At 39.3% G+C, this 17,090-nt stretch overlaps 1 protein-coding gene across 1 annotated transcript; it reads left to right on the top strand.

Annotated features, from left to right (window-relative positions):
* The first annotated feature begins 70 nt into the window (after positions 1 to 70).
* On the top strand, positions 71 to 16,323 carry ABCG5 (ATP binding cassette subfamily G member 5). The gene is made up of 13 exons (XM_021526444.3): positions 71 to 349; positions 949 to 1,070; positions 1,520 to 1,656; positions 1,876 to 1,974; positions 2,949 to 3,081; positions 4,378 to 4,517; positions 5,766 to 5,895; positions 8,399 to 8,612; positions 8,863 to 9,068; positions 9,897 to 10,035; positions 12,982 to 13,167; positions 14,778 to 14,890; positions 16,019 to 16,323. Exons 1-13 carry the CDS (start codon positions 228 to 230, stop codon positions 16,201 to 16,203), a joined length of 1,926 nt encoding a protein of 641 aa, XP_021382119.2. The 5' UTR covers positions 71 to 227; the 3' UTR covers positions 16,204 to 16,323.
* Positions 16,324 to 17,090: the final 767 nt, after the last annotated feature.

Raw genomic sequence — 17,090 nt, 5'->3', positions numbered from 1 at the left:
CTTCAGCTAACCACTGAGCAGTCCTTCTCCGGAAAAAAAAAAAAAAAAGATAAAGAACAGGAAGCGTCTCTGTTTCCTTTGAGGTGGCAAGTGCCGGGGGCAGCGACCTGCCCTGTCGCGGGACAGCGGTGCCGGGGGAGGCATGGTGGCGGTGGCGGCGGCACTGCCAGGCACCCGGCCAGCAGCCTGAGGGACGCAGGGAGGCTGCGGAGCCCCGGCACCCGAGGATGTCGGGCAGAGCGTCTCCCACGCTGGAGAAGAGCGGCGGCATCGGGCGGCCGGGCAGGGGGATGGCTGCGGGGCAGCTCCCCGACAGCATCGGCGTGCGGGGTGTGTGCTACGCCGTCAGGTAGGGCCGGGCGGTGCGGGCCCGCGGGGCCGGGCGGTGCGGGCCGGGCGGTGCGGGCCGGGCGGTGCGGGCCCGCGGGGCCGGGCGGTGCGGGCCGGGCGGTGCGGGGCCGGGCGGTGCGGGCCGGGCCCCTCATGGCGGTGCGGGCCGGGCCCCTCATGGCGCCGCCGCGCGGCCCCGCGCCTCTCCGCAGGACTGCTCCAGCCGCTCCCAAACGCCGCGCCCTTCGCCGCTGCCTCCTTGCTGCTGCCGGAGGGATAACACGAGGCCCTAAGGAAAGGGGCAGGTGGATTAATGGCTGGCAAACATCATCAGCAAATAAAGCCACAGTTCATGGTTGGCCTTTTGGGTGTAGTCCAAAAGCCTCTTAGCAAACATTCTGAAAAATGTGCTCAGGCTTCGTTTTATCTTCCATGTAATGCCAAAGTTGAAGCCTTAGGAGGGGAAAGAGCAAGGGGGAAAATAACTTTTATTTTTCCGTATTTTAAAATCCTTGCAGCTCCCATCCCACATGCAAGTAGCTATGAACCATTCACTTGCTTTATGCAAAATTTTTTACATATTCTCTCTAAATTTGTTACTGGTGTTTGCTTTCCAAGAGAGCGTGTTGGCCCATGGTGGAACTTTTCTTCATATTGTAAAAAATGGACCCGGCAAATACTAAAGGATGTTTCGTTTCACATAGAAAGTGGACAGATTATGGGGATTTTAGGAAATTCTGGTAAGTTGTTCCTGTACTTTAAATGAAATAAGATCACAGTTAATACTGGTGATTTCCATAGTGACATGAATGTGACTGAGGTCTGTGTTTTCGATAATGAAATTGTGGCTGATTTTAACTTCTGCTTTGTAAAAATGGTTCTTGGTTTTCAGAGTTCAGTCTTCTGTCATCTAACTAACAATTATAACTGCAGTAACAGACAAGGTTACTTCAAAACTCAAATGTTTCACTGCAGAGTGCAAATTTTTTATTATTTAAATGCTAATTTGCATTCTAGTCTTCCCATTTACTTTCCCTTAATTAGCTGCCATTTCAGGGCCTATTATTTTAAAGTTACTGGGAAAAAAATCCAACTTTGTACTTCTTGTATGTGTCCATCCAAGTCAGGCTACCACTCTTGGAATCATAAAATTCATCTCAGCACATGAGTAATTTATTTTTTTCGAAAGGATCTGGGAAAACAACACTTCTGGATGCAATATCGGGAAGACTGGGACATAAAGACAATTTCTTTGGTGAAGTGTATGTGAATGGACGTCAGCTGAAGAGGGAACAGTTCAGAGATTGCTTCTCTTATGTGCCACAGGTTGATGTCTACATTTATTTTTTGTGTGCTGTGCTTCCTTTTGTGCAAAAAAAGTTGCTGGTGTAATGGAGTATACTGTAATGTAAATGTGAATTTACTAGGAAATTTGGGACAAATCAGTCAATGAGCTGTATGAGTGATTAGGCTTGCATGAAGAGGGACAAAATTCTAATTACTATGGGACTAACTGCTTTTTCCTCTTCATTTTTTTTTTTTCAGAATGACACTTTATTAACCTTTCTCACTGTACAGGAGTCTTTGACCTACACGGCTTTACTAACTCTTAAGAAATGCTCCAACAGCTCCATCAAAAAGAAGGTTTGTATTTTACAGTCTTCCACCAGAAAGTCATGCAGCATGTCATGTAATGTTTTCACCAGAAGCACTTTCCATCCATGGCTGTGTTTTATGTTTATGAGGCTTTGTAATCATCATTCTGCAAATGGGGGGAAATCCCTCTGCTGAGTAGTAGGGCACAAGCTCTCTGGTGGTCCCACCTCTTCAAGGGACTTGTGCTGGTGCCCCAGGACATCACCATGATGCTGGGACAAAACGCTCCCACCTGAAGATGAAGCAGTTACTACTGCAGGGGATGCTGGTCTTGGTATTGAGGCCAGTTCCCCTTCCCCAGGGGGGAACTTCTGTTCTCCGGGGTATTTAGGCCCATGTGTGCTGGCAAGTCTCACGGACAGTACAGCTGATTTTGGCACCACAATGTCTCCTGTAGGATATCTCTCACTAACCACAACAGCTCAAAAAAGCACTCGTCTACTAAGCCTCCTACAAGCAACTGCCTTGGTGAAATCAGTGTGTTTCAGATTTATTTAAAGGGCTCTTTTTGAATTCTATTAAAAGTAAAATTGGATATTCTTGACCAGAGGGTCTTGCTTTCTGTCTTCTCTCTTCCCCAGTCTTCCACTCAGTACTTACCCAGAATTAATGTGCCTTCCTCCTCCCTGATTTTGGAAGCCAGAGCAGCACATTATGCTCCGTACCTTAACTTCTAGTCACCTCTGAACTCTTAATCTCTTAATGTCAAGTGAGGCTAAAATTTACTCATTTCAGAATACATTTTAAAAAAAATTTAAAGAATTAACAATTTAAATAATGTTTTAAAAATAATCAAATAGAAATTAGGCCAGATACTTTCCAACTAGAATGGATGCAACCAGGATGTTGGTAAAGCTGTAACTTAAAATTATGGTTTTATATTTTTTTGCTGTTTTTTGCCATTGCACACAGGTATCTGAGTTGGACTGTGTTGAGTGTTTTGAAATTGTAATTATTTTTAGGTAGATGCAGTTATGACTGAGCTGAGTCTCAGCCACATTGCTGACAAAATAATTGGAAGCCGGAATGTCGTAGGAATTTCTGGGGGTGAGAGGCGTCGGGTATCAGTTGCAGCCCAGCTTTTACAAGATCCCAGTAAGTACCACTGCATGGATTTTCAAAATAAAACAAGGCTGTGTCACTTTGGGCTCCTACCACAGGCCTCTGTAAACCACTTTAAAATACAAAAGCATTTGCATTCTTTAATTCAGCAGAAGCCAGTCTGGTGATGACAGAAAAGAATAAGCAGTAACTGGGGTCTGCCATTGATCTCTTAGTTGATCTTGGAAAGCAGACAGATTAAAAATCTTAGGGACTGAACATGGGTTTAGACTTCCATTTCAAGTCTTTCTGGGTTCACTCTTCCCAAATGTTGGTTGTGGACCATTAATTTATCATTTTGGAGTACATTAGAGTCATACATGTGCAAGTACTGAGCCTTGTAGTGGAGTAGCCGACCTTGATCTATGTATGTGTGAGTGCCATGTATGTTCCTGTGCCAAAAAAATTCCAATGAAAGGAAATCAAAGCTGAGCAACTGTGGAAGGATTATCCATGTGAAAAATTTTGTCAGAGAGTTTCTTCAATGTGCCAGAATCTCACAGAGTGAATGTACAGCACATATTTATTGGATGCTGGAGTCCTTGTAGCCATGTGGATGTGCTACAAATGCACATTAGGCAGGAAGGAGTATAGTGAGGTACATCCCTGCTACTGCTGACTCCTGGGCTGTGGTTGCTGCTCAGGACCTCACTAAACTCTACAGTAAATACTACAGTAATTCTGTGTAGATAAACCTAGAGTGAAAACTCCCCTCCCCTCATACCCTGATCAAGGTTGGACTGCCCTCTTCTGTGCTTGTCATCTCTATAAAAATAATGGCTTTGATTCTAAGTTTTTCTCTTTGATGTGCAATAAAATAATGAAGAAAAGGCAGTAACATCTGCTTCAATCTATGGAATTGCATCTGCTGTATTTTAACAAATCTTGGTTTGTTCATGACAAATTCTGTGTGTATATATAAATTTAATTCAGAATATATGACTCCTAGCTAATTTTGTTGCTTTTATTTACAATTTTGTAAATGCTGAAATTTATCATTATTGTTCTTGAAAGCAGATTTGGTAATTTTCAGATTTCACATGAATTTAGAAGTATTATGCTCTGAAGTATTTTTTTACTGTCCTTATTTTTAGTCATTGAAACAGAAGCACTGAAACAAAATAAAACTGAAAGATCTCATCATGGCAGTATCTGTACATACCCTACTTTATGTGTGGAACTTCACCTATAAAGTAATTTCTGTTATTTAAAATTAACTTTAAGGGCAGAAGCTATGCCATTTGCTCCTCACTTCCCTGAATTTTAAAGTTATTCCTTGTTGTTTTACAGAGGTCATGCTACTTGATGAACCAACGACAGGGCTGGACTGCCTGACTGCAAACCAGCTTGTCTTGCTTCTCTCAGAGCTTGCACACAGAGACAGGATTGTGATTCTTACAATCCATCAGCCTCGCTCAGAACTTTTCAAGGTAGATGATATCTACTCACTATTGGCTTTTCCACCTGATCTTTTAGTACTTAGGCTCTTTTCAGGATGGAAGTACTAGATCCAGTATAGCTGCCTCTTTGCCTTTCCTTTCCTTTGCTTAATTAGAGGCTTCTCTTGAACTTTGCAACTCCGGCCTTGTCCTAGTAACAGGGCATTTAGGGACACACATTGCCTTGTGAAAATAGTGTAAAGTCTGACGGTGTGCTTAACACTTGTGTTGTGCAACTACCCAAACCAAAACCACTGGGAGAAGTAAAGACAAGGCATGTGGGTACACCTTGGTTGTGTGGTGGGGCAGTCCTGCCTTGCAGGGTTTGTGCTGGGGAGAGCATTTCTCCCTTCCCATTACTATTTCTCACTTTGCTCTTATCCACCACCTGCCTCATGAATACAAAACTCCTCTTCCTTGGCTGACTGAATGGAGTGTTAATGGTTGTAAGGCCAGAGGGGAGTGACAGTGCTTTTCTGGACTGAAAACAGCCCTGGTGTCTTGAGAACATGCATCGAATATAGCTGGTGGGAACCTTGCCCTGGCAAATGTTCACCTGAAGAGCAGTGCTGTTAAAGTCCTTAAGCACTTCAGGACAATCTTACCAACAATTTGGGGTCTCTACAGGCTGGGGTTTTAAGCACAAAAGGGTCAGTAAGTGAAGGTGCATTAGAAGTGAAGTCAGAAAGCCACATCTCTATTTGTGGATTACCTCTGTATGCTGTTGTCACTGACAGTTTTGAGAACCACTAGAGCTTAAAGATGTGTCAGTTTGCATGACCACCAATGAGAGGAGTGAAAGAAAGGACTTTTGGGAGAAATACAGTAAGGAAGTTTGAATATGTCAAAACTATTTTTCCCATCAAAGCATTTCTGCTACCAAGACAGTAGCTGTACTCAAGAATGAATGCACTCCTGATCTGATTGCTGTGGTGCCCAGTGACAGGACCTGGGGGAATGGCCTGAAGTGTGACAGGGAATGATTAGGTTGGATCTTAGAAAACGATTTTTCACACAGATGGTGGCTGGGAACAGGCTCCCCAGGGAAGTGGCCACAACACCGAGTCTGACAGAGTTCAAGAAGCTTTTGGACAATGCTCTTAGGCACATGGTGTGATTCTTGGGGTGTCTTATGCAGGGCCAGGAGTTGGACTCGATGATCCTGATGGATTCCTCCCAAATCAGCATATTCTGTGATTCTTAGTACATACTGCTAATATATTATTTTTTCCCCAACAGTTATTTGATAAAATAGCCATCATGAGCTTTGGGGAAATGGTTTTCTGTGGGAACCCTATGGAAATGATCTCATTTTTTAGTGACTGTGGCTATTCTTGTCCTGAACAATCAAATCCTTTTGACTTCTTTGGTAAGTTTGTCTAAATTGTTTTGGTAAAACAATTTTGGTTTTTTCCCCAAGTTAAAGTTTTTCCAGAGATAAAAATGTATTTGAATTCTGCTCCAACTTTTTAATTATTTTCAGCTCAGATAGAGGGCTGGCCCCATGTCATTCCTAATGACTCCATAAAATAGCCATATTTGCAGTAAAGGAGTAAACTACCACTAAAAAAATAATCTCATCTTCATGAAACCTGTGGATTCCTGATGGCATTTCCCAACTGGATGTTGGAAAATTTGATTCCAAAACTGTGGAAAATCCCATGCTCCTCCAGACTCTGTGATGCCAAGCAACTTAAAAGAGTTGTGTGGAGGGAAGGGTGTACAAAAAATATGGGATAACTTGAGGCATCAATTTCTAGGAATTCTAAGTTTGAGGTTTCTAAACGTTTGGGGAGTTGTTAATACCAGGGTGAACAGCTGGAACAGAGTGGATGCTTCAGGAGTTGGCATAAGCTGGAGGGTATTGTTTTACCAGTTCAGGACGAAAAAAAAAAAAAGGGTAAGCAGGAGACTTTGTAAATGAGACTTGGTTTTTCTACAGGACATCCATGTCCCATGAACCACACAGGCACAGGTTTGAAGAGAATGTGGGTGTGTTTGTATGTGTACAGATACGCAGACATGTACATAACTCTATTTAAATCCAGCATGTTAGGATGGCAGTACTAGCTGAGCACTAACCAGGGAATTTGACCAATTCAAAAAGCTCCATTCAGAGCAGGCAGTGTTTTCCTATTGTCTACATGGCATTCTAAACTCAGAAGAGAGGTTGGTTGTTGACATGAAGCTGGAATGGGATAAAGCTGAAAATACTGGTATGACAGTTAGGATAATTTTGCCTTCATGAATTTGAATAGTCTTGAAAAATATAGATGATTTGAGATTTAGACCCACTTAAAAAAAATCTTGGTAAAGAGAGTACTGCATTCTTCAAATGTCAACCTTTGAATGTGACAGGAAAAAAAATACAGATTAGAGCAAAGAATCATCAGAATATTTAGTCTTTCAAAAATTGGTAGTTTATATTTTTTTTGTGTGATTTGATGTGAATGAAGGGACAGATTCTGATATCATTTACACCAGCAATAGGAAAATATATCCTATGTACTGAATGTGGGTTATATTGCATGTTTGTAAAAGTTACTAATGCATGGTAGGCATTAGCTAGATGGTCTAGTTATAGTAGTCAGTGTTACCATTCTTTTAAAGCACACCCAGTTGCCATTTCCCGTGTGACTTCCAGCAAGTCACATTGGCCAAGTTTTAAAATGTGTTTCTGTGTTTCAGATGTTCATATTTGTAAAAGCAAAGGCTTCATTTTGAATGTGTTTACCATTGAAGACAATTCTGCTAAATTCCAGCTCTTAGAACACCAGGGAACTATTCATAAGTCTAATTCGGATTTTGAGGAAGCCTAAGAATCTTGGACAAGGCTTCCTTTTGTTGAATTTGTATTTTGAAGTTGAACAGAACATTGCAAAACTGAAATCTAAGGATGAGAGAAACCTTAGGAATAAGTAACTGATGAAGATATCTTACCACATGTAGAAGAGTAATATAAAATTGGGTAAGAACAAATAATGCTGAGAACAACTATCCAGTTTTCAAAACCTTGGCTATTTCATTGCTGTTAGAGAAAAGGGAAGTTTCTAAGGTGTTTTAGCACTAGTACTGACTCTGTATGACTTGTAAAAATGGAACATGCAAATTTCCCATTTGCCAGCAAAAAAATTGTTGGTGCCAGTAGTATGTTTAGGTGGACTTGTTAGAAAGGAATATTAACTCTGTGCTGTAGTTACCTTTCCTGAGTTCTGCAGCAGTCAGTAATGCTTCCTTCAGCTTGGGCTGAACCTGCTAAGGGAATTTGGCCAGCTGAACATCCTCTGACTTCACATTAAAAGAGAAGTATGTCTGCAAAGGAGGTAGGTGAAACCCAGTGCAACAATGCATTAATAGCTCAAGGAGAGAACAGTGTCTCTACAGTGTGAGTTCATACTAAAAAAATAAAGCTCTCATAGTTATGGAGGAGTGGGCAGAGGACAAGGGGGAGCCATGGAGCCACATCTGAGCATTTGCCTGAAAACCTGAGAAATATACAACCAGATAAGTAATCTCTTCATCTTCATGAATGTTCATCCTCTGTGCTTTGTCTTGTTCTCTACAGCTCTGTGCTGTGCAAGGAGAGTGCTAAAGGTCTGACCAGCACAGTGCTCAGTCCCTGCATTTCCAGATCAAGGACCTGAACTGCAGGGTCCTACAGAGGTTACAAATCACAAATTCCTTGTGTCTGCACAGTTAATTAATTCCTGCTGCATCTAACATAAGGGAGAAATAAACCTTGAATACTTTCAAGTGACCTTTTCATCTTCACATATTTTAGAAGGGAGACAAGAAGAAGTTAGTTGCATGGGGAAAAAAGATATGAAGGGAAAGTGATGTGTATATAGAGTAAAAACGTTGTCATTTTACAGTGGATCTGACATCTGTGGACACCCGAAGCAAGGAACATGAACTGAAAACCTACAGTAGGGTTCAGGAGTTTGTATCAGCCTATAGAAACTCAGAGATCTTTAGCAAAGTACTGGAAGTCATTGAAAAAACAAAGTATACGAAGGAGCTGCCACCAATACCATTCAAAAACAAAGACTCACCCAGTGGCTTTGACCAAATACTGATTCTTTTACGGTAAGAACCCCAACCCCCCCTTTTAAAGCAATTATTATTTTTCTTCTCCACTAATCTCCCAGGTTTCCCCTCCATGTATAGATGCACTTCCTTGGTTATTTGATCTCCCACTGTACTTGTCCCTTGTCTTTTTGAATATATTAACTCTTTGTGGACACTGTGTGTCTAAGATTTGTTCAAAGCTTAATACCCTACCAACATGTTTTCAGTTGTAGCTAACAAGCCTTTTGTTGTTCTGTTTTATTATCAGGAGAACAATAAGAAATCTCTCCAGAGACAGGATAGGCATCGTCATGCGTCTCCTGCAGAACCTGTTATTTGGCTTGTTCGTAGCCTTCTTCCTACTTAGACTAAGGAATGACGCAGCGCAGGGAGCCGTGCAGGACCGTGTGGGGCTTATCTACCAGTGTGTGAGTGCCCCCCCCTACACAGGGATGCTCAATGCTCTGGCCCTCTGTGAGTTTCTGTCCTGTCTTACATGCAGCAGCAGGTGTTGCTGCCACTCTGTCTTGAATAAGAAAAAGTATTTTTTGAAGATAGTAATTTTAAAGATCTTCACTGGCCTAGGTAATGTCAGAGTTGATACAGAAGCACAAAATTCAATGGAATTTAAGGGAATATGCCCTGATCCCTGCCTTTCTTTTTTCAGCTGGCCTGTCTGTGAAGGCTTTTTTCTAAACTGTGCAAAAGATTTCCCTGTTTGTAGCATTTTATAGTCAATACAAAGTCTAGGTCTAGCTTATATGTAAGTGAGCTCAAAACTAGACACATGGAAAGGATGGAAATACAAAACAGCTTTGACAGCAATTAAGCATAATTGGATTTATGAGTATTATCTGATGATTACATTTTTTTAAAGGATTTTTCTCTTACAGGTACCATACTGAAAGCAGCAGTAGTTTGTATTTACATCCCTATAACCTTTTTTGCTCATGTAGGGAACATATACTGCTGTCATCAGGTTGAAATCAGAGCACCTCAATAAATTGGCCAGTGACAGAGGTTTTCTCATGTCCTTAATTTGTATATGCAAAAAGAGAAGGATGTCCTGCATGCTGATAAGTTAGGCCTCTTTCATTAAGCCTACCAATGTTTACAATCTGCAGGGAGCATGCTTTGCATTTACAGTGGGGGGAAAAGGGATCAGAGTGGTTTAGGCAGAATGTTAGTGATATATTCTTAAAGTCATCCCTGTGCTTCAGATCATGAACATTTCTGCTAACAACAAGTCTTGCTCTTTCTGTTTAATGGTAATTTACTTAATTTCTTATATATTTAATTCAGTCCCACCTCTACGTGCTATCAGTGACCAAGAAAGCAAAGATGGCTTGTATAAAAAATGGCAAATGCTTGTAGCTTATATAATCCATTTCCTGCCCTTCAGTGTCATCAGTGTGGCCATTTTCAGCACCTTCATGTACTGGTAAGCATTTGGATGATCTGTTGGATCCATTTTGTTTTTGTTACCAGCATCAGTTAACATGTCAGCAAAAGTCCTCCTGGCATGGCTACCTGCTGTTGTCTCTCACAATGATTGCACAGAAAGCATAAGGAAAGATGACACAAATTTAGCCCTTCTCTTTCAGGCAGAGCTGAAACGCTTCCCCAGTTCTCTAGGTAACTTTTTCTCTAGGTAACTTGGAAAGTTTTAATGGGCCTGGGAGAGTTACCATCCTCTTGTCATATTGAAAGCAGGAAGTGTCATTTTACATTGCATTTAGAAAGACAGGAAATAAAAATAAAATAAATTAAAAAAAAAAAAAAAAAGAAAACCCAAAGTGAAGATGTCAGCTGTAGGTACATGACAGTAACAAAACTATTATTTCCTGAGACTTTGGGGTTTAGCTACAGTATATGGAAGTGATGAAATCTGGATCCCTTTCTTATACCCTCTGGAGAAAAGCACAATTTTCTGGCCTTCATTATTTTTTCTTTTCTAATGTTGAGAGATGTCTAGTGCACCAAAGTTAATTTTAGTTTTCCTGGGACAGTTGCAATCGTTTGGCAGTCTGTAGTAAAATGTGTACAAGTGATGAGCAGGCTTGGTTTGTGTCGTGGATGCATGTTCTCTGATGAGCTGTTCAAAAGTGATAAGTGGATATACCCCATAAAAGAAAAAAAGTGCAGAATCCATTCTGCTATAGCTGTGCATGTTAGTGCTCTTACTTTCCAGTAAGATGGATGGAAAATGGATAAAGTAGAACTACACAAAATTGCTTGGACTTCTGAGTCAGAATTTCTGCACAGGGAATTTTGTAGGAATTTTCCCCGATCTGGAAAAACTCAGAAAAAAAGGATGACTATTCCCTTCTTCCTTCCTTTCTATAGTAGGCAATGAGGGGCAGTGCTCAGCATTTATTTAATTATTTCAATTTGAAATCTCAATGAAAAGATAACATACCTGAGAGGAACATTTCTGCTCTTCCAGGCATGAGGACACTTGCATGCATGAACAGGTTGTTTTGTAGTTTGGCGTGGTTATGAAAAGTAGTCACCTTTATCCCCTTAGCTGAGATTTTATTTCTGCAAGATGTCAGTGCTACCTTCCTGAGGCAGGACTCCCTGAGAAGCCTTTTTTTCACAGACAGACAGACAGAAATTACTCTTCCTTCCATTAAGTGCTATGCTGACATTCTGTGTGTGAAAGATGCCAAGAAAACAGACATTTGAAAAGCAGCTTTCCAGGCTCAATGACACTCTCAACTCCATAACAAACAGGGAATCCACATGGGCAGAGACTTTGCCCCTGTGTTTTGGTTGGCTCAAACACAATCAACAATAAATAATGAGGCTCCAGTTAATGGATAATATTTACAGGCATTATCTTTCCAATATTGCCGTTGTTTGGAAGCCATAAGGGATGTGTCGAAGTGATTTCACAATGCTCTTAGACCTCTCAGGGCAAGCAGTTTCTAGATGAAATTTTGGCAGTTATGCAGGAGTGAACTTTCCCAAATGGACTAACTTTTTGAGAGATCTTGACAAGCCATTTCTTGTAGGTTTGTGTTTGTAGAGTCAGCCAGTTGGGTCAGACAAATCCAAACTCTGACCTGATCAGACACAAGGCAGGCTTGGCCAAGTTCAAAGAGAGCGTCTTTTGCAATCAAGTGAATGTCCTGTCTATGCAGATTTTCCTAGCTGAAGATACCTCTGGGAAATCTTCTGACAGTTCACATCATGTTGTTATTCCGTTGCTGTAATATTCTGTCTTTGGGTTGGTTGTTTTTTGGTTTTTTTTCTTTTTTTAGAGTTTCTTCTGTTCTGTTCATACCCCAGATGATTTATTACCTGTGTCTCCATATCTCTGTATAAAGTTTTAGAGTTGCTCAGAGGTGATAGTTTTCTGGAAAGCTGTTTTTTCTGCACCAATCTGTACTTAAAACTTGTCAAATACCTGCTACCTTGCTGAGTGTTTAATACTGGAAGAGTCAATGTTCATCCATCTATAAATTATTCTGGTGTTACAAAAAACACTACAGGAAAGCGTATGAGAAAATTGATACTTATGTTTTAAGACCATATTCGAACATGGTGGATTTAAAAAAAAACCACAGAGGGTCTTGCACTGAGCAACAAAAAGAAAATTAAATGTCGAATTGCTGCTTGTGAGCTAAGCAAAGCATGCAGTGTGCACCTAGTGTAAGGCAATTTTAGTATGAGGTATTTTGGAAAAAGAGTAATGTGTCACAGAGTAATAAAGGGTTTTGTCATCTGTCACATACACTCTAAGGCTGAATTAATTTTGTCAAGAAATTGCTGGCTTTTCTTAACTTTTTAATCTTGAGTATAGATTGAGAGGACTCCCTTGGGTTAGCTAGGGGGAAACTGAGAGCAGCATGTTTCATTGAAGAATGCAGGAGTATGGGGGAAATTGCATTAGTATGAATTGCATGGGTGGTGAACTCAATTAGTTTTTAATTTAATTAAGTATATCCAACTGCTTGCACATTTTCAGAAGTGCAAAATTCCATCTGTTAATTACCTGCATAAAGGTGTTATTTAAATATATGACTTACATGAATGACTCCCACTACAAAGACTTTACAAGAAGCAGCAGGTTAGTTTAAGGAATTGGAAAGCTGTGCTGATTGTCTTGAAAAAAACTGGGTTTCTACAAGAACTACATCTTTGCAGAACCCTCTTCAGTCTAGATGGAGAAAACCTCATGTATCTGCACTTACATAGTGATAGTAAGTTGATGTCCTTTGTGTTAAGATTCTGTACAATATACTAAGGATTAAGTCATAAACTCTTCACCTAATGAGCTATAGCTGCAAAAATCACAAATAGAAACAAAAGTAAAAGCTACTTTCCAAGTTTACTACCCAAACATTGTTTTTTAACTGTTCTTTTGCTCATCTTTGTACAGGACTACAGGATTGCATCCTGATGCTTCCAGATTTGGAATTTTCTTTGCTGTTATTCTAGTGTCTCACATGATTGGTGAACTACTAACACTTGTTATACTTGGCATGGTTCAAGACCCAAATCTAGTTCAGAGTGGCATTGTGCTACTTAATTCAGCTGGTGTGATAGTGGGAACAGGACTAGTAAGGTAGGAAAATATCTTACTTTGTTACAGTGTTGCTGTTAACACTGATGTGGAAGAGTTTCTATAAGTTGGTTTTGCAGAAATCCAGTAATGTGCAGGTAGCAATGGAAAAGCTCCTTCAGAGGCAGAACTACCTAATCTTGTTGGGCCTTGTACTAACACAAAACCAGACACTTAGTATCTTTAGATATCAACAAAGATATTGAAGATATCCCTGTTTTTGCAAATACATTGAAGATAAAACTGAAAAATTAGTATCTATCTGCTCATCTGAATTCTTTTATTGATGCTGACATGATAATGTGAAATGCTGTCCTCATTAAAGGAGCCTACCAAAAATTCCTGTTCCTACATCTTTTAGTAACTGCTGGAACTTCTGACATTAAACACTGGTAATGCTGGTTTAAAAAAGCAGTTGCTCTCAACTATCTTAGTATTATTATCCATTTAGCCAGTAAACTTTTCAGTCACTTTTTCTACCCCTACAGACTGAAATCTATAGAAATTATTGAGGAGTGTAGTAAATAGGTGGGAAAATTGTGTTCCACTTGGTCTGTTACTGTGCAAATAAATGGTTTTGTTTTAATCGTGTGAAGTTTGAACAGTTTTCCCCTTGTGTTTGTCAATACTGAAATTACTGGGTTTTTTGAGGGACATACCAGAATAAATGTGTAATTGTTAAAAGCAGTTTTCTTAAGATATTGAGCAAATAGGATATGTTTACCTGAGACCCTCCCAATGAAAATGAAGCCTAACAACACATGCTGTTGTCCTTAAGAAAACCATCTGAATCTTCACAAAGCTGATGATGCTTTTTCTCTTTAAAGTAGATCTCAGCTCTTACCTATGATAAAAAGCTAGGTTAGTGTCTAGCTATTTGGTCCCTGCCTAATTTCAGGAAGATGTATGTTTATAGTGAAAGACATTTATTCCTGTTACTGTAGTCTAATGTGTTAATGATAACTTAAAAACATTAGAGTGGTTTCTAACCTTATTTTACAGCACGGACTTTGCTCATTAATATTATGAATCTTTTTGATTAATCTTCATAAGCAATGAAGGACATTAAAAGTAGCATTGAGACTTAGGTTGCTGGGTTTTTTCCTGTTAATTTTTTTTTTTTGTTGAATTCTAAGTCTTGAAGTATGGTAGATGCTGAAATTGCCCTGTCTTGTTGAATGTTTCTTCTCATTATTTTTGCTTCATTTTTGCATTGTTATTATTGTGGCAATGAATTCCTATTCAGTATTACTTAGTTTTGAAGATGGAGGGAGGATTTCTTGCTTTGAAAGCAGAACATTTTCGCAAGTAAGGTTTATATAGTCTTGTCATTTTCTGTTTATCACTGCCATGTGAACAGCAAACAACCATAGAATTCTTTGTGACTGTTCATAAACAAGTCAGGGCTGAATGTTGTGACACTGTACCGAAGTCAGGGACAGCCTTCATGGTTGTCTCATCATTTAGCTCTAAAATTGGACTTTATGTTTGAGAACCCTACAGGTAGAGACAAGAACTGATTTTGTTATAGGTTAAAAACAGTGAGAGCTTGTTTTAATTCGGGGTCTCTTAGTATGTAGCAAAAGCCAGCTTAACTTCTCTATTTCTTTAAGGACCATTGAAGAAATGCCAAAACCTTTGAAAGTGCTTGGTTTTCTTACATTTCAAAAGTACAGCAGTGAAGTCCTTGTAGTCAATGAATTTTATGGCTTAAACTTCACATGTGGTAAGTGTTCAAAAAAAGTCTATTATAAATAATTTTAATGAGATGTTGATGCCTATTTTCGTTCTATGTACATGTATCCTGATAAAATAAATGTAACTTTTTAGTTGCTAAAAAGAACTTACTAATTAGTAAAGACTATAATGCCACATCAGCAAGCTAGAGCAGAATTTCATTGTTTTGTTCCAACCATTTATCATTCTTCCAGTTCTTCCATCTTCCTCTTTTTCACCTGTTCTTTTATCTCCTTTTTGGAGGAGTTTTGGAATCTAAGATTATTACAGGCTGGAAATTTTTTTTTGAGCAATGTTACACAAATAGAGCATCAAGAGAATTGCACAATCTAAGATCAGACAGCAGTGGAGTGAATATTGAGAGGTAACAAACAGCTGACCAGGTATCTCCTCTAATACTAGAGAGGCTTCAGTTCAAATGCGTTTCCATGGTTTTTACTGATCAGCTTGGGTCTGTCAGGCTGTGCTTTGCTGCAAAACAAGAGAATAAATCAGGGTAGCAGGATGGATAGCTCATACACATTAGTGGGGTGAAACTTACAGCTTTGGACCTGCCCTAAGATATTTGGGGTGTTGTAGCCAGGTGTCTGTGCTCCTCTCCAAGGCTACATATTTTTTATTTATTCATCACTCCTGCACCTCTTTATTACAAGATCAACAACTGTTAGAAAATGAATCCATGACTCTATTATTACCAGTAAACACCTCATTTATAATGTGCCCTTCTTAAGTTTTTAATGCAAGAGAGTCACTGTTTCTTGCATTTTGGAACCCTCAACACATATGAACATTTTAAGTCTACCACATGGGGCAACTTGCTTCTTGATGTCACTCCAGATAATGTGTCTGAAAAGCCATAAATCTTTGTTTGTCATGAACAAAAGAGAGAGCTCCTAGTGACCATTTGTTCTTCCCTTCAAAACATATGTCATGGATTAACTGCAGAAACATAGGGTTTGTCTGGTTTTATCCCACAGTGATGAGAAATACTCCTGTGGGTATGGTTCTTCATGGAAGTGATGTCAGGAAGAGGTGTATTTAAGGCATGAGTTAGAGACTGGAGTCTGAGTGTTAATTTTACTGATTTACCTACTAAAGAAATTGTTTCTTTTGACAGGTGCAGCCAACAGTTCCACTGCAAATAATGCTGCATGTGTTCTCTCTCAAGGCATCGGGTTCATTGAAGAAAACTATCCTGGGGCATTGTCCCGGTTCACAGCTGATTTCCTCATACTCTATGCTTTTGTACCAGTACTTGCCATTATTGCAATTTTAACCTTCAAATTAAGAGAGAATTATTGACAGACAATGAAAAAGTGGCAATTACAACTGTCTCCTATATTATACTTTTATCTATATTATGGTCAAAGGCTTATATTGGATTTTAGATAGGATTTAAATGATTACATATATAAAAACACATTCATCTTCTCATGTTTGTTTTCACCTTGAAAGCCAATGTTCTCTTAAGAATGTCAATGACTCCTGGTACTGGTATTCCCCACCCCTCTCTTCTGGCTGATTTCCAGATCAGCAATAATCAACAGTATTTCATGTTTTAAAAGGCTCTCTGATTTAATTTAGTCAGCTATTGCTAACAATTTTTAACAACATAGCAATGGTGCTCGTTTTTCCCCACTATTTTGCTTTTTAACCACTACTAGTAAGTAGAGGGGTCCACCTGCTAGTAAATCTCATTTCTATGATTGTATTTTCAGTTTTATCCCTTGTTTTGATACCGTTTGAGGAATCTGTAGAAAGGAAACAAATCAAAAACGTGTAAAGACAGAATCAAGAAATCACTCCACTTTAATCTTATACACACTGTACTATTGATGAATACAGGATCTTGAAGCAGTATCAAAGTTACCCAAGTTGGTTTTGCCTTGTAAATGATAGTAAACTTTCCACTGTCAAGTTCTAATCTTGTTTTGGAAGCACTTTATTAATTACAAGGCAAAAAATATGTTTAATAATGTTTTGGTTTTATTTAATAAAATATAAGTTTAACTAGGTAAAAAGTATAGAAGTTGTTTGTAAGAAGCAATGCCATTTTCATATTTGGAAATTTCTTTCATGGGCCTTTCAAAATTGAAAACATAACAGACACAGAATTCCTAAATTTTGTATCTTATTTTTATGTTCTATGAAGAAATTAGTTTTTGCAGAGAGACAGATTTCTCTAAGGA

Source organism: Lonchura striata, chromosome 3 (assembly GCF_046129695.1).
Source record: "Lonchura striata isolate bLonStr1 chromosome 3, bLonStr1.mat, whole genome shotgun sequence".
NCBI lineage: Eukaryota > Metazoa > Chordata > Aves > Passeriformes > Estrildidae > Lonchura > Lonchura striata.
Note: the sequence above shows the minus strand (reverse complement) of the source record. Positions and strands in the feature narration are given on the sequence as shown.